This window comes from Trichechus manatus, unplaced genomic scaffold (assembly GCF_000243295.1).
Source record: "Trichechus manatus latirostris isolate Lorelei unplaced genomic scaffold, TriManLat1.0 scaffold00014, whole genome shotgun sequence".
In the NCBI taxonomy this organism is placed as follows: Eukaryota; Metazoa; Chordata; class Mammalia; order Sirenia; family Trichechidae; genus Trichechus; species Trichechus manatus.
The window spans coordinates 12,631,127-12,658,532 of record NW_004443950.1 but is presented as its reverse complement, the minus strand read 5'-3'; the positions used below and the strand labels follow the sequence as shown (position 1 = coordinate 12,658,532).

The 27,406-nt window shown below is 50.5% G+C and overlaps 1 protein-coding gene across 1 annotated transcript; it reads left to right on the top strand.

Moving 5' to 3' along the window:
* Window positions 1–27,078, top strand: MMP2 (matrix metallopeptidase 2). Its single transcript, XM_004371578.2, has 13 exons — window positions 1–439; window positions 3,810–4,036; window positions 5,100–5,248; window positions 6,370–6,498; window positions 6,748–6,921; window positions 10,589–10,762; window positions 11,539–11,712; window positions 13,517–13,672; window positions 15,489–15,618; window positions 18,464–18,600; window positions 19,160–19,319; window positions 24,363–24,472; window positions 26,173–27,078. Exons 1-13 carry the CDS (start codon window positions 284–286, stop codon window positions 26,274–26,276), a joined length of 1,980 nt encoding a protein of 659 aa, XP_004371635.1. The 5' UTR covers window positions 1–283; the 3' UTR covers window positions 26,277–27,078.
* The last annotated feature ends 328 nt before the right edge of the window (window positions 27,079–27,406 follow it).

Here is a 27,406-nt window from a genome sequence, read left to right as displayed (position 1 = left end):
ATCCAGACTTCCTCCGGCGGTGGCTAGAGGCTGCGCATTTGGGGCTTTAACATACAAAGGGATTGGCAGGACCAGCGGCCACAGGCAGCGGCGGCGGCTGCGGCGTGGCTGAGCTACGGAGGCCGGACCTTACGCCGCTGAGCCGGGGTCAGCAGAGCCAACCGAGCGGAGTGCGCCCTCCGAGCGCAGCCCTGCGCCGCAGAGCAGGCGCCAGACAGGCGGCGACGCGGCCACACGCACCGAGCCAGCGACCCCCGGGCGTAGCGCGGGGCCCGGGACCGCAATGATGGAAGCGCAAGGGGCCCGGGGCGCGCTTGCCGGTGCCCTGCGGACGCTGTGCGTCCTAGGCTGCCTGTTGGGCCGCGCCGCCGCCGCGCCATCGCCCATCATCAAGTTTCCCGGCGACGTCGCCCCCAAAACGGACAAAGAGCTGGCTGTGGTGAGTTGCAACGCTGGCCTCAACGAGCCAAGTTTAGACAAACTTCGGAGACGGAGGATGGGGAGTGGGGCAGAGTGGGCACACGGTCAGGGGAGGGGCTTCGGAAAACAGCTTGTTGCGGGGGGGGGGGATCTTTGGCGAACTGACCGAGGAATCTCATTTGCAACCAGGGGAGGAGGCTTTTGGTCAACAATGGCAACCTTAACCACAGCACTGGCGGCGGGCGGACGGGAGCGAGAAACGAACGGGGAGCGGTGCTTTAGTAAACTGCTGGAAAGGGCCCCCTTTGCAGATTACGGGGACATTATCAAGCTTCTGAGGCACTTGGCAAAGGGGGAGGGTTTGGTAAACAACTTTTGGACACATCTGGGGGTTGGCTAAACATCTTGGTAGGCTTTTGGCAAACAGCTAAGGGGTCTCTTTTATAAACGGGGGAGGAGATTTTTAAACCCCTGCGGCACTTTGGGAAGGGGGAACTTTGGCACACAATTGGGGAAAACTTTGGCGAACCCGAGGATGGGTGTTCTGGGCAAAGCTGGGCTTGGCAGACTTCTGGGAGCCTTTAGCGCACATCTGGAGAGAGACCTTGAACAACAGCCCCAGGGGACCGTTTTAGCACATCATCCGGGCCAGAGGGAAGCGGGGAGCGCATCTTTTTCGCCTGGCTCCATGAACAAGTTGGCCAGGAGGGTCAAGGGTTGGGCCTCCGAGCCTCGGAAAGTTTCCTCGAACGTCTCCTCGGGAATTTCTCCGAAGAGTCGGAGGACCGGAGAGAACCGGCGGAGGGAGGGGCAGGCGCAGGAGGGCCCTGGCGCGTGGGGCGGGGGCGGACGGAGCCCTGCTAGGGTCGGAGAGCGGCCAGCGAGCCCTCCCTCTTGGCCGGCCTCCGAGCTGCGGCTCAGATGTTGTTTTGCCAGCGCGCGCGCTTGGCTCGCCGTGAGCCCTGGCCGCAGTGTTACTCAAGCCTGGCTGGGGCCGCAGGCAGTTGAAGGGCATTGCCCCCTCATCCTGTAAACTCCTCCCACTGGGGCCCCCTCAAGGTGTCCCTTCCAGCCCACAGGGTATCTGCCTCTTACTGTGTCAGCCTCCCTAAGAAATCCGCTCCCCTCCATCCAGCCTGGTCCCCAGCCTGCCCAGGACAGAACACCCATGTCCTATGGTTCCCCTGGGAACTCCTTCTCAGGATGTGACACCCCACCCTTTTCCAGCATCAAGCCTCTGCCACCTGTGAATAGATGGATTGGGAGACCTCCCTACATTGTTCTTCTTCTTTTTTTTTTAACTCTTTATTGTGCTTTAGGTGAAAGTTTACAGAGCAAATTAGTCTCCCATGGACAGTTTGTATGTAAAGTGCTCCTTGTCGTTCGTTGCGTTCCCCACAATGTGTCAGAACTCTCCTCATTTCCTCCCTGGCTTTCCCGTTTCCTTTTGTCCGGATTTGCTACCCCTTTCTGCCTTCTCGTCTTTGCTTTTGGGCAAATATTGCCCTTTCGATCTCGTATAATTGGTTGTTCTAAGGAATACATTGCTCTTGGGTGCTGTTGTTTGTATTATGGAACTGTCTGTTGTTTGGCTGAAAGGTGGTCTCCAGGAAGGTCTTCCGTTCCAGGTCAGAAGGGTGTCTTAGGGCCGTAGTCTCTGGGGTTCCTCCAATCTCTGTCAAACCAGTAAGTCTGATCTTTTTTGTGAATTTGATTTTTTTGTTCTATGTTTTTCTCCCGCTCTGTCCAGGACCCTCTGTGTGATCCCAGTCAGAGCAATCAGTACTCCCTCGATTCTTAAACCCAAAAAAACATATTGCAGTGGACTCCGTTACAATCTATGGTGACTCCCTGTGTTACAGAATAGAACTGCTCCGTAGGGTTTTCTTGGCTGTAATCTTTGCGGAAGCTGATCACCAGGCCTTTCTTTCACTGCACTGCTGGGTCGGTTTGAACAGCCAACCTTTAGGTTAGTAGCCTGGTGCTGCTGGGTAGGTTCAAACAGCCAGCCTTAAGGTCAGTAGTTGAGCACAAGCCATTTGAGCCACCCAAGGACCTTTTCAAGAGCCTGGGAATGATGTGCCTGTTGGCTGGGGAGGAGAGCAGTGGAGCAATGACAGACTTCCCTGGGTCCTCACACCCTTGTCAGTATGTGGAAGTGCATGTTGCTCAGAGGAGTTGCATAAGAGCATGGGCTCTGACTTAGACTGCCTGGCTTCAAATCCAGGTGTGCACCCACCAGCCAACCACCCTAGTCATCTTGGGCAAGTGACTTAACTTTTCTGAGTCTCAGTTTCTTCATCTGCAAAATGGGGATAACAATGGCACCTATGTCAGTGTTAAAGGAAAGATAATATCTTAGGCACTTAGAAGGGCACCTAGCACATGGTAAGCACTCTATAAGCCTTAGCCATTGTTATTATTACCTCCCTCCTTCAGATACTTCCCTGCAAGTCTTCAGGGGAGCCTCCCCTAACCAACCCGCAAACAAGGATAGTGCCCTTGCCATGAGGACCTCTGGCCCTTTCACCATTCCAACGCAGCACTTATCACATATTTAATTGTGCATTTATTTGTGATCCATGTCAGCCTTCCTGCATAGGATTTAGACCTGAAAGACCAGAAACATTGCCCGTCTTATTCACCAATTTATCCCCACCACTAGCACAGGGCTTGGCACATAGCTAAAAGTATTTATGGAATAAATCAATGAGTTGGTTGGTCTCTGAACCTCTGCCAGTGCTTGTCTGGTTTTGGCCTCAGATTGAACAGAACCAGCAGCCAGTCCCCTGAAGGGCAGGACCATTTTCTTTTTGGAAATAGCAGATCCAGGATTTGAACCTAGATCTGTCTGCTGCCAGGGCCCACGCACATAGCCCTTGAGTCTCTGTGTAAGAAAGGGAAGGAGAATAATCTGGATTAAATGAGATGACGGAGGTAAGATAGGGTGGTAGAGAGTCACTGTTCCGAGTGTGGGCTCTGGAAGTAGATTGCTTAGACCCAATTCCAGTTCTGCTATTTGTGAGTAGTATTATCTTAGGCCCATTTCTTAACCTCTCTGTGCTTTAGTCTCTTCCTCCGTATGATGGGGTGGTAATAATAATTACGTTATAGAACTGTCATGAGCATTAAGTGAGTTGACACATGCTGATCTCAGTGCTTGGGCATACAGTAAGCACCCAATGTGGTAGCCATTGGGTCTACAGTTGTTTTGTCACTCAGCTAGTGGGTGACAGAGCTGGTTTTGGAGCCCAGGCTTTCTGACTCTTAGGCCCCTGACCATGTCTGGGCTACGGGGCTGGACTGGAGGCTGGTGGCGACAACCTGCCGTGTCAGTGCTATGCCACCCTGATGTGGCCGCTCACCTTGGGGGTGCTTGTGTTTTCCAGCAATACTTGAACACCTTCTACGGCTGTCCCAAGGAGAGCTGCAACCTGTTTGTGCTGAAGGACACACTGAAGAAGATGCAGAAGTTCTTCGGACTGCCCCAGACAGGCGAACTTGACCAGAACACCATTGAGACCATGAGGAAACCACGCTGCGGCAACCCTGACGTGGCCAACTACAACTTCTTCCCCCGCAAGCCCAAGTGGGACAAAACCCAGATCACATACAGGTGCCAAGACAGGGCTGAGGGAGGCAGGGCTGTCATGCCTGGGGCCGGTGGGCTGAGGGTCATGGATTATCCTTCGGCCTCACCTTCTCTCCACTCTGGGGACCCATGAGGTATCCTTGGTGAGAGCTTGGCATCTTACTGAGTTTTCATACAGTGTTCTTAGGAACTGGAGTCAGACAGACCTGGACTTGAGTCCCACACTTACCAGCTGTGGGGCATTGAGAGATTTACTTGTCAATTATCTGAGCCTTGGTTTTCCAGTCTACAAGATGGCAACTTAAGTGTGGCAACCTCATGCAGAACAGATTGAAACACTGCCTGGTCCTGCGCCATCCCCATGATTGGTTGCAGATTGGATTGTTGTAATCCATAGGTTTTCACTGACTGATTTTTGAAGTAGCTTGCCAGACCTTTCTTCCTAGTCCATCTTAGTCTGGAAGCTCCACAGAAACCTGTTCAGCGTCATAGCAACATGCAAGCCTCCACTGACAGATGAGCGGTAGCTGTGCGTGAGGTGCATTGGCCAGGAATCATTAGATAAGGTCAGTGCAGGGGAAGCAGAGGAAATGCGATAGTTGCTTATTGAGTTTTGGGGACTCTCCCAGCCTGACAGCTCTTCCCTTTATGGATGGTGCAGGATTACAAGGATGAGATCTCTGCCCTGGGTGCCATGATGCACTCTGTGTGGCCCTTCACCCAGGTGGAAGTGAGAGATGAGACTCCTGAGAGAGGACCTGGCTGGTCTGGGACTCCATGGTACCTCAACCAGGCATTCTGGGAGGGCTGTTCTTCAAGTGAACTCTGCTTGACTTCTGTACACCTCTACTTGCACAAATACTCACATGCAAATGCTCACGCACACTCACATACACACACTTGTGCCTGCTCTAATGTGTGCACACACACGCATACTCAAACACACTCATGCACACTCACACACATGCATTTGCACACAAACGTACGCAGCCACATTCACGTGCACCCACACCCATGTGCTCATGTGCACACTCTTGCACACTCATACACATGCATACCTACTCACACACATCTCTGCCACCCCCAGGATCATTGGCTACACGCCTGATCTGGATCCTGAGACGGTGGATGATGCCTTCGCCCGAGCCTTCCAAGTCTGGAGTGACGTGACCCCCTTGCGGTTTTCTCGCATCCACGATGGAGAGGCTGACATCATGATCAACTTTGGCCGCTGGGGTAGGTGGAAGAGAGACCAGCAGGGGGAGTCAGTGTAGACACAAGAGGGCGATATGGATATTAGAGAGGCATGGGGATACTGAGGTGGCTTAGATAGGAGAGCAGAAGGTGTAGGTACTGAAGGCAGTATAGATGGGGCTAAGTGTCAGCATAAAAACACAGGCAGACACTGGAGAGCCATGTAGTTGTGAGGGCAGATGATGGAGCCATGGAGGTATTCCCTGGAGGCAGTGCAAAGCTGAAGTAAGTCCAACATGGAAGCCACTTGGCACATATGGCTAAGTTTAAACTTAAATTAATTAAAATGAAATAAAATTTAAAATTCAGTTTCTCAGTCAAATTAGCCAGATTTCAAATGTTCAATAGCCACATGAGGCTAGTGGCAATTGAGTTGAACAGCACAAAGAACATTTCTGTCATTGTAGAAAGTCCTCTAACACTGGCAGACACCAAGGAACCGCGCCCATGAAGGTGGGCAGTATAGACATGAGAGTAAGTGGTGCAGAACCTGGAGTAAAGGCTGACATGTGAATTGGTGGTAGGAACACTGGTGGTAGTGTAGACATGAAGGTAAGTGGTATAGACACTGTGAGCTGTACAGAGATGAGGGTATATGGCACAGGCATAGGCAACAGTGTAGACATGTGGATGTGCTATGGACCTTGGTGGCAAAGTAGGCATGAGGGTTGGTGTTGTGGATATTAGGGGTAGTATGACGTGAAGGTAGGTGATATGGTCAAGGGGCCGTGTAGACATGAAGGTAGATAGTGTAAACATTGGGGACAATGTAGACATGAGGGTGAGTGGTAAGGACACTGGTGTGGCAATGTGGGTATGCGGGTAGGTAAAGTGGATGTTGGTGATAGTGTAGACAATGAAGGTAGGTGGTATAGATACTGGGGGCCGTGTAGACTTAAGGGAGTGCTGTAGATCAGGAAGGTAACAGTCACATCATCAAATCTGTACTTATTCCCTGTGTTTCTAGTGCTGGGTAAGCCCAAGAGTGTAGAGGTTGGGGAGATGCTAGGTGAGCTAAAGGGCTCCAACCATAGATTGTGTTGTAGATGGGTCTTGAAGCCCAGCCAGGGCGTCTAGAAGCTGAGATCCCGTGTGTGTTGCAGAGCATGGAGACGGGTACCCCTTTGATGGCAAGGACGGACTCCTGGCACATGCCTTTGCCCCAGGCCCTGGAGTTGGGGGAGACTCCCACTTTGACGACGATGAGCTGTGGACCCTGGGAGAAGGGCAGGGTAAGAAAGTGACTGTCTCCATGCCATGCCTCCTCTCCAGTCCCCTGCATGCCTCCCTGTCACCTAGCAACAAGGACTATGGCTTCCCTGCAGCCGTGGGCATTCCCATCTGCTCAGAGGGAGCCAGAGAGATGGGAGGGGGTCACACACCTGGGGGAGTCAGAATCCTGGTCTCCGAAGAAAGGCCCAGAGAGGTGCACCCTCCAGCATCTGGGCTGCTCACCATCGACCCTCTGTGTTGCCCCGCAGTGGTCCGTGTGAAGTATGGGAACGCTGATGGGGAGTACTGCAAGTTCCCCTTCCTGTTCAATGGCAAGGAGTACAGCAGCTGCACAGACACGGGCCGCAGTGATGGCTTCCTCTGGTGTTCCACCACCTACAACTTCGACAAGGACGGCAAGTATGGCTTCTGCCCCCACGAAGGTAAGCACTCTGGGCTGGCCCTGGGCTTCCCACGTCAGGCCTCGGTCTCCCGTATCTCCCCAGCCCTCCGCACTCTTTAGGCCTGGTATGGCCAGTCTACCCAGGGTTCCCCCATCTTCCTTCATTCAGGTGCCACCCTCCCTATCTGAGCCGTCTCTGTGTCTCTCTCACCTGTGCAATCATTTACTTTATATTTTCATTCAATCAGTTCACTTTTTTAAGCCTCACCATTAGCAAGAATGTTTTTGCAGTCACCGGTTTGATGTGCTAATTATTTCCTTTTCTTAGCATGCATTAGCATGAACTTAGAACTACGTATTACAATGGTCAGTGGTTCTCTGAAGAACCACTGTCTACATGCTAGCCAAGATTTGGGGTTCAAGGGCCTTGTGGAGAGGCTTGGGGATGGATCAAAAGCCTGGTGGTGGGATTGGGAGTCAGGACTCAGAGACCAAGGCTGTTGCCCCAACTGACTTGGGGACCCCAACTTGGGGAATTTCAGCCATTTTCCTGGTTCTGATGGTGTCTCTGCAAATGTGCGTGTGTGTGTATGTTCGGGGCATGTGTGTATGTGTGTGCGTGTGTCTGAGCATGGGGCCTATTTCATCTGCCTCGCTTGGGCTCTGTCTGTTTTTCTGTCCCTCCAGTCTGTCTAGCTTGTGTTTAAGTCTCTGAGTCTTGGTAAAGGCAGTAGGCTTGACTCAATATTTGTGTGTGTGTGTTTGTCAGTACTTCAGACAAAGTCTCAGATATTTTGAGGGCAGGTAAGAGGAGAGTTTTAGAAAGAGTGAGGGTGTTGACATGCACACTCAATCCTTTTTTGAAATATCCTTGATACACTTCATAATCATAAATAATAAAACGGCAGTATGTATAATTTCATAGCGGGCCCTGGTGGCACAGTGGTTAAAGCACTCAGCTGCCCACTAGCCACTCTGCAGGAGAAACGTGGCAGTTTGCTTCCATATTTACAGCCTTGGAAACCCTATGGGGCAATTTTATTCTCTCCTATAGGGTCAAGGGCAATGGAGCTACTCCCAGTACAATCTCATTAACGTAACATAAGAAAACCCTTATTTCCAAACAGAGTCACATTCACAGGTACAGGGGTTGGGATTTCAGATTTTGGTGGGGAGGGGGGCGGCACAATTCAGTCCATAACGTATGTCTTCTTGTTGGCTATATTTTATGTATGTGTGAATCTCTCTGACCCCATCATAACTGAACTCTGAGCACCAGCCATCGTTACAGAAGGAAAGAAAGAGATAGCTAATTAATTGTGTTCCTTTCTATACTTTTATTACCAAAGCTAAGCCTTGTATTATGGAGTCCCTGGGTAGTGCACGTGGTTAAGTACTGGGCTACTAACCAAAAGGTTAGTGGTTCAAACCCACCCAGAGAAGCCTTGGAAGAAAGCCCTGACCATCTGCTTTTGAAAGGTCACAGCCTTGAAAACTCTTTGGAGCAGTTCTACACTGCATGCATGGGGGTGCCATGAGTAGAATTGACTCAATGGTGACTAATAATAACAACAAGCCTTGTATTAAGTAAGAGCTTCAGCCACTGGCCTTTAACAAGTCAGGATTTTTTAAATAAAAATATTTTCTGTATCTTGCATTTCCCAGTAGGGATCCAGGTAAAAGTAACCCTTCCATGAGTCAGCCCCTGTGATTGCAATAGACTGCCTTGATAACAGAGCGGAAACAGATCTGTAACTCATAAGTTGGGAAGGGTTTATCCCTGCATTGAACGTTAGCCAGCACTTGCTTGGTCTTTAGCCAGATGCAAGCGCGCACAACACGCACATGTTTGGGGCTTGGGACTGGGGTTCTTGTTACTCAGACCCTCCTGACTGCTGAGTCAGTGTCTGCTGCTCCCCATCCTCATTGGGGGCAGGATCTGAGAGGAGACGGGCTTCCTGGGTGGTAGAAATGCAGCTGTTGGGAGGCTGGAGGCAGGGGCTCGACTTGGTCAATGTTAACGCCTTCCCCGTTCTGAGGCCACCAAGGCTTCTGGCCTCAGTTTTGTCTCTTCCCTTAGTGCTGTTGTCTCTGGGGTTGCAGGAGAGGGTCTCTTGGTTGGGGAGAGGGGAGCAGTGAGGATAGGCGCCCTGAGTCCTGAGTTGGGGGCTAGGGACTGGGCTCCATTCTGGCTGTGGTGGAGTTAATGGGGGCTGATGAGGTCACCTCTGGCGCTGCTGTGCACAGATGGTCCTTGTTATGCACTTGTGGTTTTGCTCGCTGGCAATTCCAGAAACATACCATTTTGTAGCTTCAGGGTGGATAAGAGGGTGGGGGAGAACCCAAGACAGACAAGCTCAGAGTCTGAATCCAACCCTTTCCTCTCACTCGTCAGTCAGGACTCCTGTCTTGGGGAAGTCAAAGTGGGAGCCTGGCGTTTGTATAAAAGGTTGCCAAAGACACCTCCTCCTCCTCTCTCTCCTCAGGGACCGCAGTAGGGCCAGCTGGGAAGGGGCCTAGGGTTGGAAGGAGATGAAGATTTCTGCTGTGTGTGTGTGTGTGTGTGTGTGTGTGTGTGTGTGTAGGAGACAAAGCGTGAATGAGTGAGAGACACTGAAATTAGTGTGTTTTGTAGTTTCATTTAAGGTCTCTGGGTGGCGCAAACAGTTTACGCTTTCAAACCCACTTGGTGGCACTGAGGAAGAAAGGCCTGGAGATCTGCCTCTGTAAAGATTACAGCCCAGAAGACCCTATGGAGCAGTTCTCCTCTGTAATAGTGGGGTTGCCATGAGTTGGAATTGATGGCAATGGGTTTGGTTTTGAGAGTTTCAGTTATAAGCCTTATGCAGTTCTTCTGTTGATGTAGCCACAAGCAGTCCCAGGGCCAGCTTTTTCAAAGCCTCAGTTTCCCTGTCTGTCAATAGAACACTCTTCCAGTCCTGCCAACCATGGGTGATGGAGTTAGCAATCAATACAATGTGGGCGTGGACCAGGCAGAGTAGACAGTGACCTTGGGGCTAGGGCAGGGTCCTGGAGGCCCCCTGCTGTGTGCCAGGTGTTAACCGTTTCAGTGCTGGAGGTCAAGAAGGTCTTAGGGGAGGGATTGGGTTGGCCCCAGAGATAGGAGCTTAGAGAAGCAGCTGTTTACCCACCAGTGTAAACATAACCAAACCTGTTGCCCTTGAGGAGTCAATTGTGGCTCATGGCAACTCCATGCATTTGAGTGGAACTGTGCTCCATAGGGTTTTCAGTGACTAATCTTAGAGATCACCGGGCCTTTCTTTGCTGCACTGCTGGCTATAGTCAGTCAACCTTTTGGTCAGTAAAAAAACCAAACCAAACCCACTGCCATGGAGTCGATTCTGACTCATAGTTACCCTATAGGGCAGAGTTGAACTTCCCTGTAGGGTTTCCAGGGAGCGACTGGTGGATTCGAACTGCCCACCTTTTGGTTAGCAGACGTAGCTCTTAACCACTGTGCCTCCAGGGCTCCCTGGCTTGGTTAGTAGTCAAGCACAAACAGTTTGTACCACCCAGGGACCTACCAATCAGTATAAAGGATTTTTAATACTTTAACGACACTCCAGCGTTGCTGGAGCAAGCCAGCAGGTTGGCGGGCAGCAGCTCGTTGCCCACAAAGGTGCCCGGATGGCCCGTGGAGGTGGCCTCTCTCTCACACACACATCCTCCGTCTCTCTCCGCCCCAGCCCTGTTCACCATGGGTGGCAACGCCGACGGACAGCCCTGCAAGTTCCCGTTCCGCTTCCAGGGCACGACCTATGACGGCTGCACCACCGAGGGCCGTACGGACGGCTACCGCTGGTGCGGCACCACCGACGACTACGACCGGGACAAGAAGTACGGCTTCTGCCCCGAGACAGGTGGGTGTGCCCCAGCACTCTGCCCCTGAGGAGAAACCCACACAAGCCGCCATCCTCCTTCCCCAGCACAGGGCACTAGTCAGAATGCTTAGCAGCTGCTTAGCTGAATCAACACGGACGCTGGTATCAGAACGTCAGGCAGCGCTACCGAGTTTGAGGTGCCTGGATGTCGGGCCCCAAGACTCTCCACTGACCACAGCCCTTATCTCTCAGCCTCCCTGATGGTTGTTTCTCTCCGTCTCTCTCTTCCCCTGCCTTTCTCTGTCCTAGCCTGTATCTTTCTTAGTCTGTTTTTCTGTAAGGACTGCCCCCCACCCTCCAGCGTGTATTTACTGAGGGCCTGCTTTATGCAGGAGGCACGGAGGTAGGCATCCCACAGGCCCCTGCTGAGGAAGCTCGCAGTCGGGGGGAGCAAGTTGGCACCGTCAGCTCTGCACCATCAGCTCCCTTTGCCTCAGACCCCTGGCCCCCGTCCCTGGGAGGCTAGTTCTAGCTCTGGAATTGGGCTGCCTGGGTTTGAATCCCAGCCCTGACACGTCCTAGCAGTCTCTGCTCAAGCAAGTTTTGTAATCGCTCCGAGTTCTGGTTTTCCCATCCATGAAATGGGCTAGCGTCAATCCCTACACAGTGGGTTATTGTGGGGCAGGTGACACAGTGCCTGGGACGGAGCGAGTGCTCAGTGAGTGTGGTTTGTTAACGTCAGTGGTGTGTCATTGAACCCTGGTGGTGGCCTTGGAGCCCTTCGTGCCCCCTGACCTGTGTCCCTAACCCCACAGCCATGTCAACGGTCGGCGGGAACTCAGAAGGTGCCCCCTGCGTCTTCCCCTTCACCTTCTTGGGCAACAAGCACGAGAGCTGCACCAGCACCGGCCGCAATGACGGGAAGATATGGTGTGCGACCACGAGCAGCTATGATGATGACCGCAAGTGGGGCTTCTGCCCGGACCAAGGTACAGAGACACCCACCCTGCCCCCTTCTCCTGACTGAGACTTCACCCACCTCCAGCACAGACATCACCCCCAGACCCACCCACGCTGGTGAGATCCCACCTCGGGTGAGGCCCTGCGCGTTCCTGGCAGGGACACAGCTCTCCCTGCCCCCTGGACCTCCCCCTAACCTAGGCAGAGACAGTGCCCATCCCAGGTGGAGACAGGTTCCCTGCTTAGGCCTCGCCACCTGGGCGGAGACCTGCCCCTAAAATAAGATCCCATACCCCCAGGACCCTGTCCTGGGTGTAAACCAGCCCTGCTGAAGAGATTCTACTCTTTCCCAAGGACAGGTCTCCCTTCTCTACCACCCTTCCAGGCAGAGCAGTTTCTACCCCCCAAATTGTCTGCATTCTGGGCACAGGTTACCCTCCTGCAGAGCTGTGATGCTCCCAAGAGACATCCCCATTCCAATGAAGAGATAGACACCTTCCAGGAGTTTGGGGGGTGGCCCCTCTGGCAGGTCAAGCTAGAGCAACATCCTTCTTGACCCTGCCAACATATAGGCGGGACCTCGGGCAGGAGAGAGGGGAGAAGTGTCCTTATCCTTGCTCCAAGCCCACGCTGGTAGTGGAGAGGCCCCACTGCAAAGCCCCAGAGCCCTCTCTCGGCCCCAGCAACACTGTCCTCTGCCAAGTCCTGAGCAGCGGGTCCTTGTTAGTGCTGGGTGCTGAGGACACAGCAGCTGGGACAGTTCTCTGCCCTCCAGAACAGAGTGACCAGGAGACAGCCTGTGACCCTGTTGTGTGGCATATGCCATGAGCAGGGAGCTTGGGGCACCGTGCCCTCTCCAGTCTGCAGGGCTCAGGGTCATTCGCTCAGAGCTTCCTGTTGGCTCAGCTGGCCAGGCGAGAGGGCTGGGCCAGGTCCTGCCAAAATTAGATTGGCCTCCTCTCCGTGTTGCTTTTACTCTTCTTCTCGAAATAAGATACAACTTTCAGAATGCCAGCCAGCAGAGGCTGGCCAAACGAGTTTTTATTATTCTCCGTCAAGTGCCATACTAGGGCACATCTTGACTTCACCTGCGCTGCTCCGGCCTTCAACCTAAGGTGGGAGCCTCCGTCTGCCTGAACAGCTTAAGGCTGCAGAGCTGGTGATGGGGGAGACGTAGGTTTGCTTGCTGGTTGGAGCTGAGCCTAGGCACCCACTCCAAGTGGGAAGGGTTTTTACTGTTTTACCTGGAGCACAAATGGTGGCCCCAAGGGGCCAGCTTATTGCCACTCTTACTGCTTTGGGACTCTGAAGAGCAGGTTTTGCCCCCAGTCTTGATCGAGAAACACAAAAAGCCAGGAAGCTCAATTTTTTTTTTATTGTTGTGAAAATATATATAACACACTGGCAAATTTATCATTTTTCAGGGGTACGTCTTAGTGATATCAGTTACATGAATCATGTTGTGCAGCCAGTCCCCTTAATCGATGCCAGTTTTCCCATCAGTGTAAACAGAAACTCAATGCAGGAAGCTCAGTTTTTAATAAATGGGACTTTAAGTAGAGGATTGGCAGGTGCTACTTGTCCTCCTCCTTTGTAGCACATGGGCAGCCTGCCTGAAAGGGCCAAGGCAACTTTGGCTGGCCCTGCTTCAGAGCGATAGTCATAGTCTATTAATCCCAGAATTCCAGGGAGAAGGAAAGTGCATTACAGCTGCCTCCGGGGCTCTCAGCCCCAGCGTGGCAGTGCCGTCAAAGGTCTCCGCAACTGGGGCCAGATCCTGATTCCTCTCTCATCTTTCCCTGTCTTTCTGCCCCTCTTCCCCGTGGCCCTCAGGGTACAGCCTGTTCCTCGTGGCAGCCCACGAGTTTGGCCATGCGATGGGGCTGGAGCACTCAGAGGACCCTGGAGCCCTAATGGCGCCCATTTACACCTACACCAAGAACTTCCGCCTGTCCCACGATGACATCAAGGGCATTCAAGAGCTCTATGGTAAACCTCATCTTGGGGGCCTCTGGGTGGGGGTTTAGGAGGCCGTGCAGCCTCGGGTAGAGGCCTAGGGTATGAGAGCCAGCCAGGTCTCATCCACCCAGGACTGAAGGAAACCAGGGCAGGGGGCAGGACTGTTGGCCTGGTCGGTTGGTGGTGTCGGAAGACGCAGAGCAACACTCCAAGGGACCCGTTGGGTAGCCTCTTGCCTTTCCAAACACTAATATCCGTGTTCTTCTAGGCTCCCAGAGCCACTCTGTGAGGCAGGCAGTGCCTCTCCATTTTCTAGGACAGTAAACTGAGGCCTGGGAAAGGTGACCTTTCTGACCCCAGGGCATGCAGGTTTAAGCAATGAGTTGGGTTTGGAATCCAGGAGAGTTAGCAAAGTACAGGGCAGAATTTCACACCATGTAGAAGGGCCACCCTAGGTTATACAGGCGACTTCAGTAATACATCATGAAAGTTTGTAGTTTTCACAATTGCACTGTTATCTTTAAGAGTTATAGAAACAATACAACTAGTACCCTGAACCCATGATTTATAGATTATTAATGCTTACAATAGGGCTAGAGTTTAAAAAGTAGGTTCATATATATATACATATGTATGTATATACAGTGAAAACTGTGAGAGCTGGAACTTGACTGCCTTGTTTTTCTGAGTCTCCCGAGTCTTCCACCTTTGACAGGGTGCAGTCTTAACACTTTTCTATCACTGTATATTAGTGGAAAACGTGAGTTTTCCTTCTCTGACAGGTTTCTGCCTTAAACAGGTTCCGGCCTTTGTAGGTTTTGCTATATATATATGTATGTATATATGCATACACATACACACATATATATAAATATGTAGTATTTTTGTATACGTACACACACATATATATACATACACATATACATACGGAGGTCTGGTGGTGCAGTGGTTAAGCACTTGGCTGCTAACGGAAAGATTGGTGGTTCGAACCCACCAGCCACTCCACGGGAGAAAGATGTGGTAGTCTGCTTTCGTAAAGATTACAGCCTTGGAAACCCTACAGGGCAGTTCTAGTCTGCCATATAGGGTCACTGTGAATCAGAATTGACTTGACAGCAATGGGTTAATGGGTTTCTATATATATTAGTATTTTGTGTATATATATTTATTTATTTATATATATAATGGTATTGATGGTACCTAGATCAGGCCAGAATAGCGAAAGTGGTGCTTGAATGATGAAGCTTGGAGAACACTGGACTTAGGAAAGAACCTGTGATCTGGAGCGAGAGACTCTGGGTTCAAGTGCTTCCACCACCACTCCCCAGCTGCAAGAGCCCGAGCAAGTCTTTACCTCTCTGGACTCAGTTTCCTCCTCTCCAGAATGTGGCTGGTTATCTTGAGGAGTAAAGGCTCATCCTTCAGAAACTGCCACACTCCTGGTGCCAGATACATGCATGGCCCCCTAACTGCCCTGCTGCTCTTGTGGGCTCATGAACCTGAGCTTTGGATTTAAATCCTTGGGCAAGTCATTCACCCTCTCTGGACCTCAGTTTCCTCGTGTGTAGAATGGGAGTGATGATGTTACTCACTTCCAGCAACGCAGAGGGCTAATTCAGGAGAGGCCTGTGAAGAGCGGTTTGTGAAGGGCTTAGGGCCATGGGATTCTGGTTTCTCTTCAGTCTCCAAGTCCGGGGTCCTTCTCCCTCTCTCACCTGTGCTTACCTCAGGCCAGAAGGCGGTTTCTTCTGACCCTTGGCAGGTTGGGTGGGCAGCCTTGGGGCTCAGCCTGCTGGGGAGATCCCTGGAGCTGGGGAGAGTCTGAGATCACGTGTCTTCCCCCCAGGGGCCTCCCCTGACACTGGCACCGGCCCCACCCCCACGCTGGGACCCATCACTCCTGAGATCTGCAAACAGGACATTATCTTTGATGGCATCGCTCAGATCCGTGGGGAAATCTTCTTCTTCAAGGACCGGTGAGTGTCCTCCCTGTCCTCTGTCCCTCACCCATTACTTGTGTGCCCTTACCCCTTGCAGAGGACCCCGTGGGAGCGTCTCAGAGTGGCCTCGTATTAGAGTTTTTGCTGCATTTCAGACAACCTCCAGATCTCAGTGGTTTACAACAATAGCATTTCTTTTGCTTCCTCAAAGTCTGTAGGTCCACTAGGGTGCCTGCTTTGGGCTGCAGTTTGGGTTCAGGTCTGCTCTGCATGTCGCTCATTCTTCTGGAATTTGTGGCTACTCCTGGCAGATGGCAGAAAAGTCAAACCACACAAGCATATTGAAAGCCTCCACTCACATCATGTTTGAGAATACTCCATTGGTAGATGCAAATCACATGGCCAAACCCAACATCTCTGCTAGGAGTGGTACCGCACAATCACGGATGTAGAATTCCAAAACAGGGATAGAGTTGGGAACAGTAATCCAGTTTACCACAGGCCTTCTCTGAAATAGTCTCGACCTCAAATGACCAAATTGCTCCAGGTATGGAATGATCATGGGGTATAGACAGTCAGTGATATTCATGCTGTAGACACAGCCTCCACTCAGTCAGCCAAAGGCTGATACTCACCCTGTTACCCCATCCCCCCTGGAGAATGGTATGTAGTATCTACGACTGCATGTAGTATCTAGGGTCCATCCACCATTCCTCTGTCTTCCATCCATTCATCCTTCATCCATCCATCAGTTCATCCATCCATCCATCTATCCATCTGTTGAGTATACCGCATTTTTGCAAATAACACGCCCATGTAAATAACATGCCCATACATATAATGCTGATTGCACATTTAGGAAAACAAATCACCAGGGCGTTGAGCAGTTGGCAAAACATATAACCCACACATTATTTGAGTAAAAATGCGGTAGTAGTTAAGAGCATGGGCTCTAGAGTCCAATTATCTGGGTTAAAATCTTGGACATGCTACTTCCTAGTTGAGTGATCATGTTGTTGGTTGTTGTTAGGTGCCATCGAGTTAATTTTTGACTCATAGTGACCCCGTGTGACAGAATAGAACTACCCCATGGTGTTTCCTAGGCTGTAATCTTTATGGGAGCAGATTGCCAGGTTTCTCTCCCATGGAGCCACTGGATAGGTTTGAACCACCAACCTTTCATTTAGCAGCCAAGCGCTTAACCATTGCACCACCAGGGTTCCTTGATCTTCTTTATTCCTCAATTTCCTCATGTACAGAATGTGACTAATATTTAATCCTATGTTATGGGGCTGTTGTGAGGATTAGATGAGCTTAGTGCTTAGAACGATACCTGAAATAGGGTACGTGTTCAATCATATTAGCTATTATTTTTGACAAATAATTATTTAGCATTCACTGTGTCAAAACTGCTAGGTTTTAGGAGCTTGGGGTGGGGTGGTGACGGTTCTGCTTGATGTTCGGATCAGTGTTTCTCAAAGAGAGGTCCGTGGGTCACTGATACCAGATCTACCTGGAGTGTGAGTGTTAAAAGGGTGGGTTTCTGTCCCTCAGGTTCTCTGGGAATGGGCCCCAGGAATCTGCATTTTAGCAAATTACCCAAGTGAGTCTGATGCCCATTAAAATTTGAGCATCTCCAGTCTGGTTTGGGAAACAGAGATCTAGAGAACTGACAGTAACACACGGCAGGATGAGAGAAATGTGGCTGCAGAGGCATTAGCAAAGTGCTTTTGTGGGCATATGGGAAAGAGGTATTCATTCTCTGCTAGTGATACCGGGAAGGCTTTGCAGATGAAGTAGCCCTTAAGCAAGTCTTTGATGGATGCGATGGGGGTGACAGGTTGGGAGGGTGATTGAAACAGGAAACTGCAAGATACTTGCAAGGGTGTGGAGATGTGAAAGTTGGTGGCGTTTACAGGGAGGAACAGAGAAGCTAGAAGGCATTCAAGCATCTCTTTGGGGCTCTGCTCCAGGCACTGGCTAGGGGCTGGGGTGCAGATGGCCTGCATTTTGCAGGGTTTGCAGGCTAGGAGGGGAGACGACAAGAACGCAGAGAGAGACGAGACTCAATATGTAATGAGAAGTCAGGTACTATCTGACTTTGAATATCCAAACCAGCATTGAGCAGATGTCAGTGCTGCCCAGCAGCCCCCCAGTACAGGGATTCCCAGGTGATGCTGATGCTGCTGGTCTGGAGACCACAATTTGAGACCCAGTGGCTAAGATTAATTAGTATCTACTATTAGAATGGGGACTGGGGTGACCAGGGGGAAGGATGGATCATAAATGTGGGAGTTCTGTGAGAAAGGACAGTGGGGGAAGAGGATGCTGGCTAGGCCACCAAGAGTGAATATTCTCTTATAATGTGAGGATTGAATGATACAAGGCACATAAAGTGCTTGCCCGTTCATAGGCGCTCCATACGTGATGGCTCTTACTGTTGCCAAATGGCATGAATCCAATCCACTTCAACTCAGGACATGCTGTTTTGAGTGCCTTTAGCCCCTGCCTCAAGTAGCTCCTAATCTAGTAGAAAAGATAACACATTTTTTTCCTTAAAGAACAAACTATTGTTTGTTCACCAGTGTTGGTGATTTTGAGAGGCTCAGAGGAGGGAGAGCACTGTATGGAGAGAGGTAGTCAGGGAAGGCTTCCTGGAGGAGTGGGGGGGGGGGAGCAAGGGAGTTGCTTCTCAGTCCTGGCATCTTGCAGAGGAGGACTCTGCCCTTTCTCTGGTCCTTCTCTGACCTTCCGTTGGCCTTGCCTCCCCTCCCAGGGAATCATCACTGGGATGTGTATGGGTGGGCTTGGGAGGCACGTGTGGTTAGCACTGCAGAGTGACTGAAGGTGTGATTTCCTGTGTCCCCTTCCCCATCCCCAGGTTCATTTGGCGGACAGTGACACTGCATGACAAACCCATGGGACCCCTGCTGGTGGCCACATTCTGGCCTGAGCTCCCGGAAAAGATCGATGCTGTATACGAGGCCCCGCAGGAGGAGAAGACTGTGTTCTTTGCAGGTGTTTGCAAGGGTCTTGCCGTGGCCCTCAGCCCCATGGGCTGTGCACCAGGGCTCCCCACTACCGGGCCCACTCCCCATCCCAAGCCATGTTTCCTCTGCACCTGTGGGTAATCCCTCTCCTTAAATGGATCCACTCATTCAACCATCCTTTCCAAAGCATGGAATTCATCTAGGAGAGTGGTTCAGAGACCCAGCATCAAATAGCATCGACCCACATAGCAAACATCTCATTTCCTTTTCAATTGTTTTTGAAGCCTTCTGATTCCCGGCAAACCCAGAGTGCATGGCTTGGTGAGCAGAGCGTGGGCAGGATCTCCTTCCCTCCTCTCCTCCTTGGCCGGCACCTTCTGTAACCTATGGGTAGAATCACATGTGTAAGCCCCAGTTCTGGGCACTGCACCCAGTCCCCTGAACATGTGCAGAGTGAGCAGGAACCTGTATTCCTGCTAGGAATGGCCTCAGGGAGGTACCCTGGAAGACAGATGACAGGAGGAACAGGCTGGCCTGGGGGACTTAGCATGCCACCAACACAGTGTGTCCCTTTGCTTCCACCCCAGGGAATGAGTACTGGGTCTATTCAGCCAGCACCCTGGAGCGTGGGTACCCCAAGCCACTGACCAGCCTGGGGCTACCTCCTGATGTCCAGCGAGTGGATGCTGCCTTTAACTGGAGCAAGAACAAGAAGACATACATCTTTGTTGGGGACAGGTTCTGGAGGTAAGTGATGGAGCAGCTGTGCAGAGACAGGCAAGGAAGACACGTGGCTCCCTGCCTCCTGGGTCAAGTTCAGAGGCTGGTGGACCATGGATGCCCCTCCTCTGGCCTCTAACCTGCCAGGCCCACAGCCCCTCTGAGGAGCCACCAAAGAATGACACATCCTTGTGCACGTTGCTGGTACAATTCTGGTCAGAATCCCTTCTGCCTTCTCAGAAGTCTTTTAATTGTGCCTATGCCTGTCTGGGGTGGAGCCTCACTAACGAAAGAAAAAAAGAAAAAGATTGTCATTGAGTCGATTCTGAATCATGGCAACCCCATGTGTCAGAGTAGAAGTGTGCTCCACAGGGTTTTCAATGGCTGATTTTTTTGTAAGTAGATCACCATGTCTTTTTTCTGAAGCACCTTTGGGTTGACTCAAACCTCCAATCTTTTGGTTAGCAGCTGAGCACATTAACCACTTGCACCTCCCAGGGACACCTTCCCTGAAGAAGAGGGTAATAAAAACTAGACTTATTTGTTGCTATGGACACTATGTTCTGGATACTATTCCAAAAGCTCTGTGAAGTGGATATTATTATGCTTATTCCCATTCTACAGATGAGGAAACTTGGGCTCAGAAAGGTTAAGTAACTAGCTTAAAGTCACATAGCCAGGTAATGGTGGGTTCCATTTTAGCTCCCAGAGAACATGTTAATCCTCACTATACTTTACTGGGGCCCCAAGAGACGGGGTGGTAGAGACAGGGATGACAGAGAGTGAAATAAGACGAAGACTGAGAGACGAGCATACCAGCAGACCAAAGGCCCAAATCCTCCCTTGGGGGCATAGCACTGAGCCTCTGGCACCTGCAACAGGCCCTGTGGCTGTGGGCACAGACTGGCAGAGGGGCAGTTTGGAAGCAGGCACCTCTCTGCTCCAGGTCATCTAAAGGGAAGGGTCTAGTTCTGAGAGGCCATTGTCAGGGTTAAGGGATCAGAGAGCCCAGTATCCAGGCATGGGCAGTAGGAGAAGGCCCAAACCTCAGGCGTTTGATTGTAATTTTTCCCATTGTCCAGATGGGGAAACTGAGGTCCAAAAACATTAAGGAACTTTCCTAAGACGATGCAGTATGTTGGTCACAAAGTCAGGATTATAACCGCTTCTGTCTTTTAACCCAGTGTCCCCTCCGCTATACATTCAGGGTCATTGGTCCATGGGAAAGGGATGGTGGGTGCAGTGACACTTTTAGGGGTGTCTTTTACCCTTTTACCTTCCTTCTGGGGCTGCCACTGCATCTGGGCCCTCCTAGGCACCACTCCCTCAGGCCTTTGTCTGCCACCCCTGAAATAATTCAGCTTCCTTCCCAAGGCCTCTCTCTCCCACATCTCCCCTCCCCCACCATGCCCGCCCCCAGCTGCCCTGTTTTCAGAAGCTGTTTATATCCCAGGCCTGTCCGTGTCAGGGTGGAATTCCAGACATATTGCTAAGACACTTCACAACTTAAGCTGATTGATAGCTCAAGAAAGAAAACAGCCAGCCAGGAAACCAGGGAGCGAACTTTCCACCCACAGTCTCCGGAACCCTCGAAGGCACATGATGTACTGCAGATCGCATCTCAGCATCGTCAGCCCTCAGAGTTTCTGAATCTTAAGTCTTGGACTGAGAGTCACAGAATCACAGAAGCTTCAATCTGAGAGTCGTAACACCCTAGCGCTTCGAATTATGAATGCATCGTAGAATCGCCCTCTGACGCACCCAAAGATGGCAATATATACATCCGTGTGTGGATGTGAGCATGCACACACACACTAACACACACTTTGACATTCAGACAGTGCCTTGCTGCATTTCTGGGCAAAGTGTTTGTTTTCCTGTCTTTTCTGCAACAAGCCCACCTCCCAAAGCTAGGGTACAGGACAGCCTGCTCTACAGAGGAATCTCAGTGAGACTTCCTTAAAAGGAGCAGACCTGCAGGGCCTGTGGGAGGCTCTGGGCTGAGTTCCCAAAGGAGAAAGAGCTCTCTCCCAGGGGAAGTGGTTAATGAACTTGAGAAACCAGTCCTGGCGTGGTGTCTGCAGGAGTTCCTGGGTGGTGCAAACGGTTAACTTGTTCGGTTGTTAACTAAAAGGTTGGAGGTTTGAGTCCACTCAGAGGCACCTCAGAAGAAAGACCTGGTGATCTATTGGCAAAATATCAGCCATTAATAACCCCATGGAGCACACAGTTCCACACTGACACATGTGGGGTCGCCATGAGTCGGAATGGAGTCAACTGGATGGCAAATGGAGCCCTGGTGGCACAACAGTTAAGTGCTTGGTTGCTAACTGAAAGGTTGGTGGTTCGAACCCAGCCAGTGGCTCCATGGGAGAGAGAGCTGGTGATCTGCTCCTGTAAAGATTAAAGTTTAGAACCCCCTATGGGGCAATTCTGCTCTTTCACGTGGCGTTGCTATGAGTCGAAATCGACTTGACAGCACCCAACACCAACCACAAGTGAGCCCAAGGCATCCTTGCTGGACAAGGAGAGAGCGTTCCAGAGTTACGGAGGATGAACAGCTACCTCCAGCCTGGGCATTCCCCATCTCCTGCCGGGGAGTGCTCAGCTCCTTTTGGAAGCTTCCACTAAGCCCACAAATACGTATTCAACTTACATGCGCTAGGCACTTAGCTTGGTGTTAGGGAGACAGTAGTAAAGGAATAGTCATTTCCTGCCCTCAGGGAGCTTATGGTAGGATGAAGGAAAGAGACAAAAACCACATTTGAATAAAATAATGGCTGTCATTGAGCCAACCTGGACCACATCTTAGGCCAGAGGCTGTGTACTTCAACCTATATTGCTCTTTTAAGGTAGATATTATTATTAGCCCCATTTTCCAGGTTTGGAAACTGAGGCTGAAGTAGCTCAAGGGTACACAAGTGGAAAAACTGAGACACAAATGTCTGTTTGCAACACCTGCCCTACACTGCACCCTACAGTTGCAGAGGAGAACTACAGGGCGTTACGGAGACACCTGTCAACAATAGTGCACGAGCGAGGGGGAAACACCGCAGGAGACTACAGGCACAGAGAGGAAAGGGAACAGGGGGAGTCCCCGTCAGAGCCAATGTCTTCTGATGCCACGATACTCCAGGAAGAGAACTTGGAAGCAAATTGCTTCACTTCTTGAACCTCAGTTTCCACATTTATAAAATGGGATAGAATTAGAAAGAAATGAGGGTAAGCTCAAGCATGGGGCACGTACCTCTGAGCCATCATAACTCTAGAGAATGTAGTTTGAGGACTCTGTGGAGGTGATGTGGATGGGAATGTTGGGTTTTGAGCTGGGGATCTTGAGTTTGCTGACCCAGGTCATGAAGAAGCATGTTAGGTTTTCCAAAAAGTCTTATGCTGCGGCTGGGCCTAAGTTCTTGGGGTGATGGGCTGAGGGGGAAGACCTCTGTGGCAGGGAGCCCATAGAGAGGCTGCTTCTGGAGTGTAGGGTGGAGATGGAGAGGCTGACTGTGCAGAAGAAGAGAGGCATCTGTGAGACACTGTAGAGGACAGCTTGGCTCCCACTGGAAGGGGATCAAACACGGAGTTATCTAGAAAATTAGCTCCATGAGGGCAAGACTTTATTTTGCTTACCATGATATCCACAGGCACATAGTGGGAACTCATTAAATATCTGTAGAATAATAAATAAAATTAAAAAAAAAATCCATTGCTGTTGAGTCGATTCTGACTCATAGTGTAAGTGGAGAAGCAAAGATATAAAAGTGACAGCAGCATTTAAAAAGTTCTCCAAAAAATGAAAAAGACAGAGGTATTGCTAGCCAGGGAGAAGAATGTACTAATGCTCAAGGTATTAACCGAAAGGAAAGGAGGGGCACAGGAGAACTTTGCACACTGAGAGTTGCAGCCAGGACGGAGGTGGCAGCAGGTCCACCCTATGACTAACAGGCCTGTTAGACTCACACACACCACCCTGCATCGTAACTTCACTGTCCCAGCCATGATCATCTCCCAATAGGTCAGTAGGACATGATTGTCATCTCCACTTAACAGATGAGGAAACAACAATGAAAGAAAGGGTGACGGGGCAAGACCTAGCCCCTGAGCTCCTAGTCAGGTGTTCCCCACAGTACAGAAGGGATCAGGGTTTGTAAGGGAACCAACATTTCTCAAGTATCTACTAAGGGCCAGACATGGGATAGGCACTTTGCATATGCTATTTCATTTAATTAGGAAGAAAGTCCTGGTGATCTACTTCTGAAAATTAGGCAAGGAAAACCTTATAGATCACAACAGAATATGGTTCAACTTGTTTGCTTTGGACACATCATCAGGAGGGATCAATCACTAAAGGAGGACATCATGTTTGGTGAAGTAGAGGGCCAACAATGGTGAGGGAGATCCTTGGTGAAATGGATTGGCACAGTAGCCACAATGATGAACTGGAACAAGCTGGCAATTGTGAGGATGATGCAGGACCAGGCAGTGTTTTGTTCAGTGGTACACAAGGTTGCCATGAGTCAAAGTCAACTCAATAGCAGCTATTTGCCTATCGATCGATTTATCTATCTATCTCATTTAATGCATGCAACAACCCAATTTTACAGCTGATAAAACTGAGGCTTGAGTAGTATGCCCTAGAACCAGACAGGCCTTAGTTGCACTACCCCGTGGAAGCTGGATACCTTTTCTAAGACTCTGGCCTGTAAAGTGGATTATAGTAATAACTGGGTCATAGGATTGTCATAAGGATTGAATGAGAAAGTGTACAGAAAGTGCTTAACACACTGCCTGGCATATAGAAAGTGCTCCATAAGTGTTAGCTGTTATTATTCTTATAATTTTTATGTGATTGTCATAAGTCAAATGGACAATGAAAATTACTAAGTGGTCAAGTTGGGACTCAGATCCAGGTCTTACCTCATGCCCTTTCCACGACGGCTGCTACCCTAAGAGCCAGGTCTGGCTTCCCAGGTCTACCCAGGAGCCATCCGCTGGGCCCTCCCATGCCAGGCTTGGAAAGGGGTGGCCTTTAGAGAGGCCAGCTGGCTCACCATGTCCATTTCCTTGCAGATACAATGAAGTAAAGAAGAAAATGGATCCCGGCTACCCCAGGTTGATCGGAGATGCCTGGAATGCCATCCCTGATAACCTAAACGCTGCTGTGGACCTGCAGGGCGGTGGTGAGCTGCCTAAGCCCCTCTCCGCTTTCTAGGACTCCCCTCCCCCAGCCAAGGCCTGGCTCCTCACAAGCACACACTTCCTTATTGTACAGGGCAGGCCTGCGGCAGCCCCAGAGAAACAAGCCAGCCCCTTCAGCCCGGTGCTGGGCAGGCGTCCAGCCCCCTGACCTCTGCTCCTTGGCCCAGCTCCAGGCTGTAAGACCCAGAAAGACCCCTCACAGCAGCTGCCAGGACTGGAGCCAGAAAGGGGGAGGGCAGGAGGAGGTGTGCAGGGGGTCAGGAACATGGGCCCTGTGCCCTGGATTCATTCTCGTGTTTAACCCAGGCTCTTTTGGATTCCACAGGAGGCCTGTGACTGCCTCCCATTAGCAGAAGGATGTCTCCATTTGAGACAGGACAAACTTTGTCATTCTCTGTTGCTGATGTAGCAAAGATCTCCCACTTAACTCAATTTGCATCTGGTCCCTTGCTGAATAAAACACGACCAGTATCAGTGAGGGATAGAATTTGGAATTTGAGGACCATATTCCCAAGGAGGCTTCTGTGGATTCTTGAGGAGTCTGGAAATGAGCCTGGTTTGGCTTTTTAAAGGGGAATTCAATTCAATTAGTTCCATAAAGATTTTTTGAGTCGCTACCATATGCTAAGGACATAGCCTTGACCTCCAGTAGCTGAAGATCTTACAGAGCTCAAAAAAAAAAAAACTCAGTATATGATCTGGTGCTAGGTTAAGGACTATCTTCAAGAATAAACCTGTATTGAGCACCTACTATGTGCCATGTTTTAAAAAAAGGAAATAAGATTATGCATGTCAGGAGTCATAAATTACAAAGCCTATAGAGGCCAGGCAGGTACCACAAAAGAGTGAAGCAGGCAGGGACAGACAATAGGGAATGGTGGGGTCTGTGATGAACGAGAGAGCACATCTACAGGGGACAGTTGCTTCTCAGCTTCTGCTGATTGCTGCCCTGCAAGAATGTGGGCCCAGGATTGTTAGATATTCTAGTCATTTTAAAGAGAAGCCAGAATTCTATATTTTCATGTGAAATTTCCAGATGTTTACATGTTAGCAGCTTACTCAGAATTAAAATAATAAAACAACAACAACAAAAAATGTGTAAGCCAAATAAAGGAGCCCTGGTGGAGAAGTGGTTAAGCGCTTGGCTGCTAACCGAAAGGTTGGTGGTTCAAACCCACCAGCTGCTCCACAGGAGAAAGATGTGGCAATCTACTTCTGTAAAGATTGCAGCCTTGGAAATCCTATGAGGCAGTTCTAGCCTGTCCTACAGGGTCACTATGAGTGGGAATTGACTCAATGGCAACAGGTAAGCCCAATAAAACTCATCTGTGGGCCTGATGGAGCTGGAAGCCTCCTGGTTTGTCACCTCTAATCTGTGTAAAGTGCTTGTGTTACTCGGGGTACTGTTACTATTATTAACAACAGCATGTATTATCTCCTTTAATCTCGACAACAAGCCCTAAGAGGTTAATATCTTTATCTCCATCTTAGAGCAGAGAAAACAGGAACTCAAAGAGCTTCCTTTGCTGCCACTGCCCCTCCTTCAGCCCAAGGGGTGTCCTCTCTGGTTTAAAAGCTTCTTCCCTATGCCAGGCGGACATTCAAAGCTCCCAGGAGCCTTATGGGCACCAGGATGCCTGAGGATGGGGTGGTCACGGCCTCTCTCCTTTCTTCTTCTCAGGACACAGCTACTTCTTCCAGGGAGAATATTACCTGAAGCTGGAGAACCAAAATCTGAAGACCGTCAGGTTTGGAAGCGTCAAACACGACTGGCTGGGCTGCTGAGCTGACCCCCAGCTCCTGCAGGCCCTTCCTCTCCGTCACCTTCCACACACTGGGTCCTGAGCACCAGGGAAGGACCTGGACGGGCCTGGCAGCCCCACCTCTAGCTCTGTACTTAATCAGCATTCTCATTTCCACCTGGTAATTTAAGATTCTGGAGGGCAGCTCCATCCTGGGCCTAAGGAAAGGTGCTGATTATACCCATTCCATCTGCCCCTTCTCCCTCCAATCCCACCGGCCCTCAAGAGCCACCCCAAAGAGGTGCTTTGATATTCTCAAGGCAGTCTTGCCTTGAGCTGCCCTGGTGGTGCCCTGTCTTCAGAGTCTTCTCTCTCCACAACCTTCTGTGGCTCTCAGCACCCTTGGAGCCAACCGAGACTATCTTGAGAGCCCACTGGTGGCCCGACAGCCTGGCCTGGCATAGAGCAGTGGGATAGGGGCAGGGCCAGGTGGCCACCCAGACACCTGGATTCTTACTGCTGGCTGCCTTAGAACCTTCCAGACATTAGCAGTTTGCTTTTTATGCACTTTGTTCTTTTTATTTTGACCGTTTTGTTTTTCCACTTTGAAATTGCATTTCTGGACAGAAGGCCTCAGGTTGTCTGAAGTTACTGCACAATTCATCTCAGCCCACATAGCGATGGTTTCCTTGTTCACTCTATTTAGTATGTGCCTAGCCTGTCACTTCCTCTACTGGATGGAGGAAAACCAAGCCATGGCTCCCTGCTCAGCCCTCCCCTCCTCTCCTTTCAACAATTCCCCATGGGAAATGTCAACAAGTATGAATAAAGACACCATTTGAGTGCAGTGTTTACCAGCTGTTCTAGCAGAGTTCACAGAGGGGCCATGCCTTAGCCACAAAAGGAAAATGAAGAAGTCCACATCTTTGCTTCCCTTCAGAGCACAGGTAACCTCTGCTGAAAAGATTAGAGATGCCATAAAAGAGACCTCAGGGTGGGTGAGTGGGTGAGGTGGAGCCCCTCTGTTCTGGGGAAAGAGCCCCAAAACAGCAGCAATCCTCTTACTTGAGTTGTGGGGTCCTGCTCAAGGTCCCCTTTCTCTCCTCCTGTCCGTTTCTTCATTACCAATAATAGTGATTCTAATGCTTCTTCTGATAACAGTGACCGGCAACC

What these genes read in the sequence shown, in the direction of transcription:
- MMP2 (XM_004371578.2), top strand. Translation starts at nt 284, where the DNA reads ATGATGGAAGCGCAAGGGGCCCGGGGCGCGCTTGCCGGTGCCCTGCGG. An exon ending in GACCCTGGGAGAAGGGCAGG is followed by an intron (nt 6,499 to 6,747) that starts GTAAGAAAGTGA and finishes GTTGCCCCGCAG; the next exon opens with TGGTCCGTGTGAAGTATGGG. An exon ending in GGGCTTCTGCCCGGACCAAG is followed by an intron (nt 11,713 to 13,516) that starts GTACAGAGACAC and finishes CGTGGCCCTCAG; the next exon opens with GGTACAGCCTGTTCCTCGTG.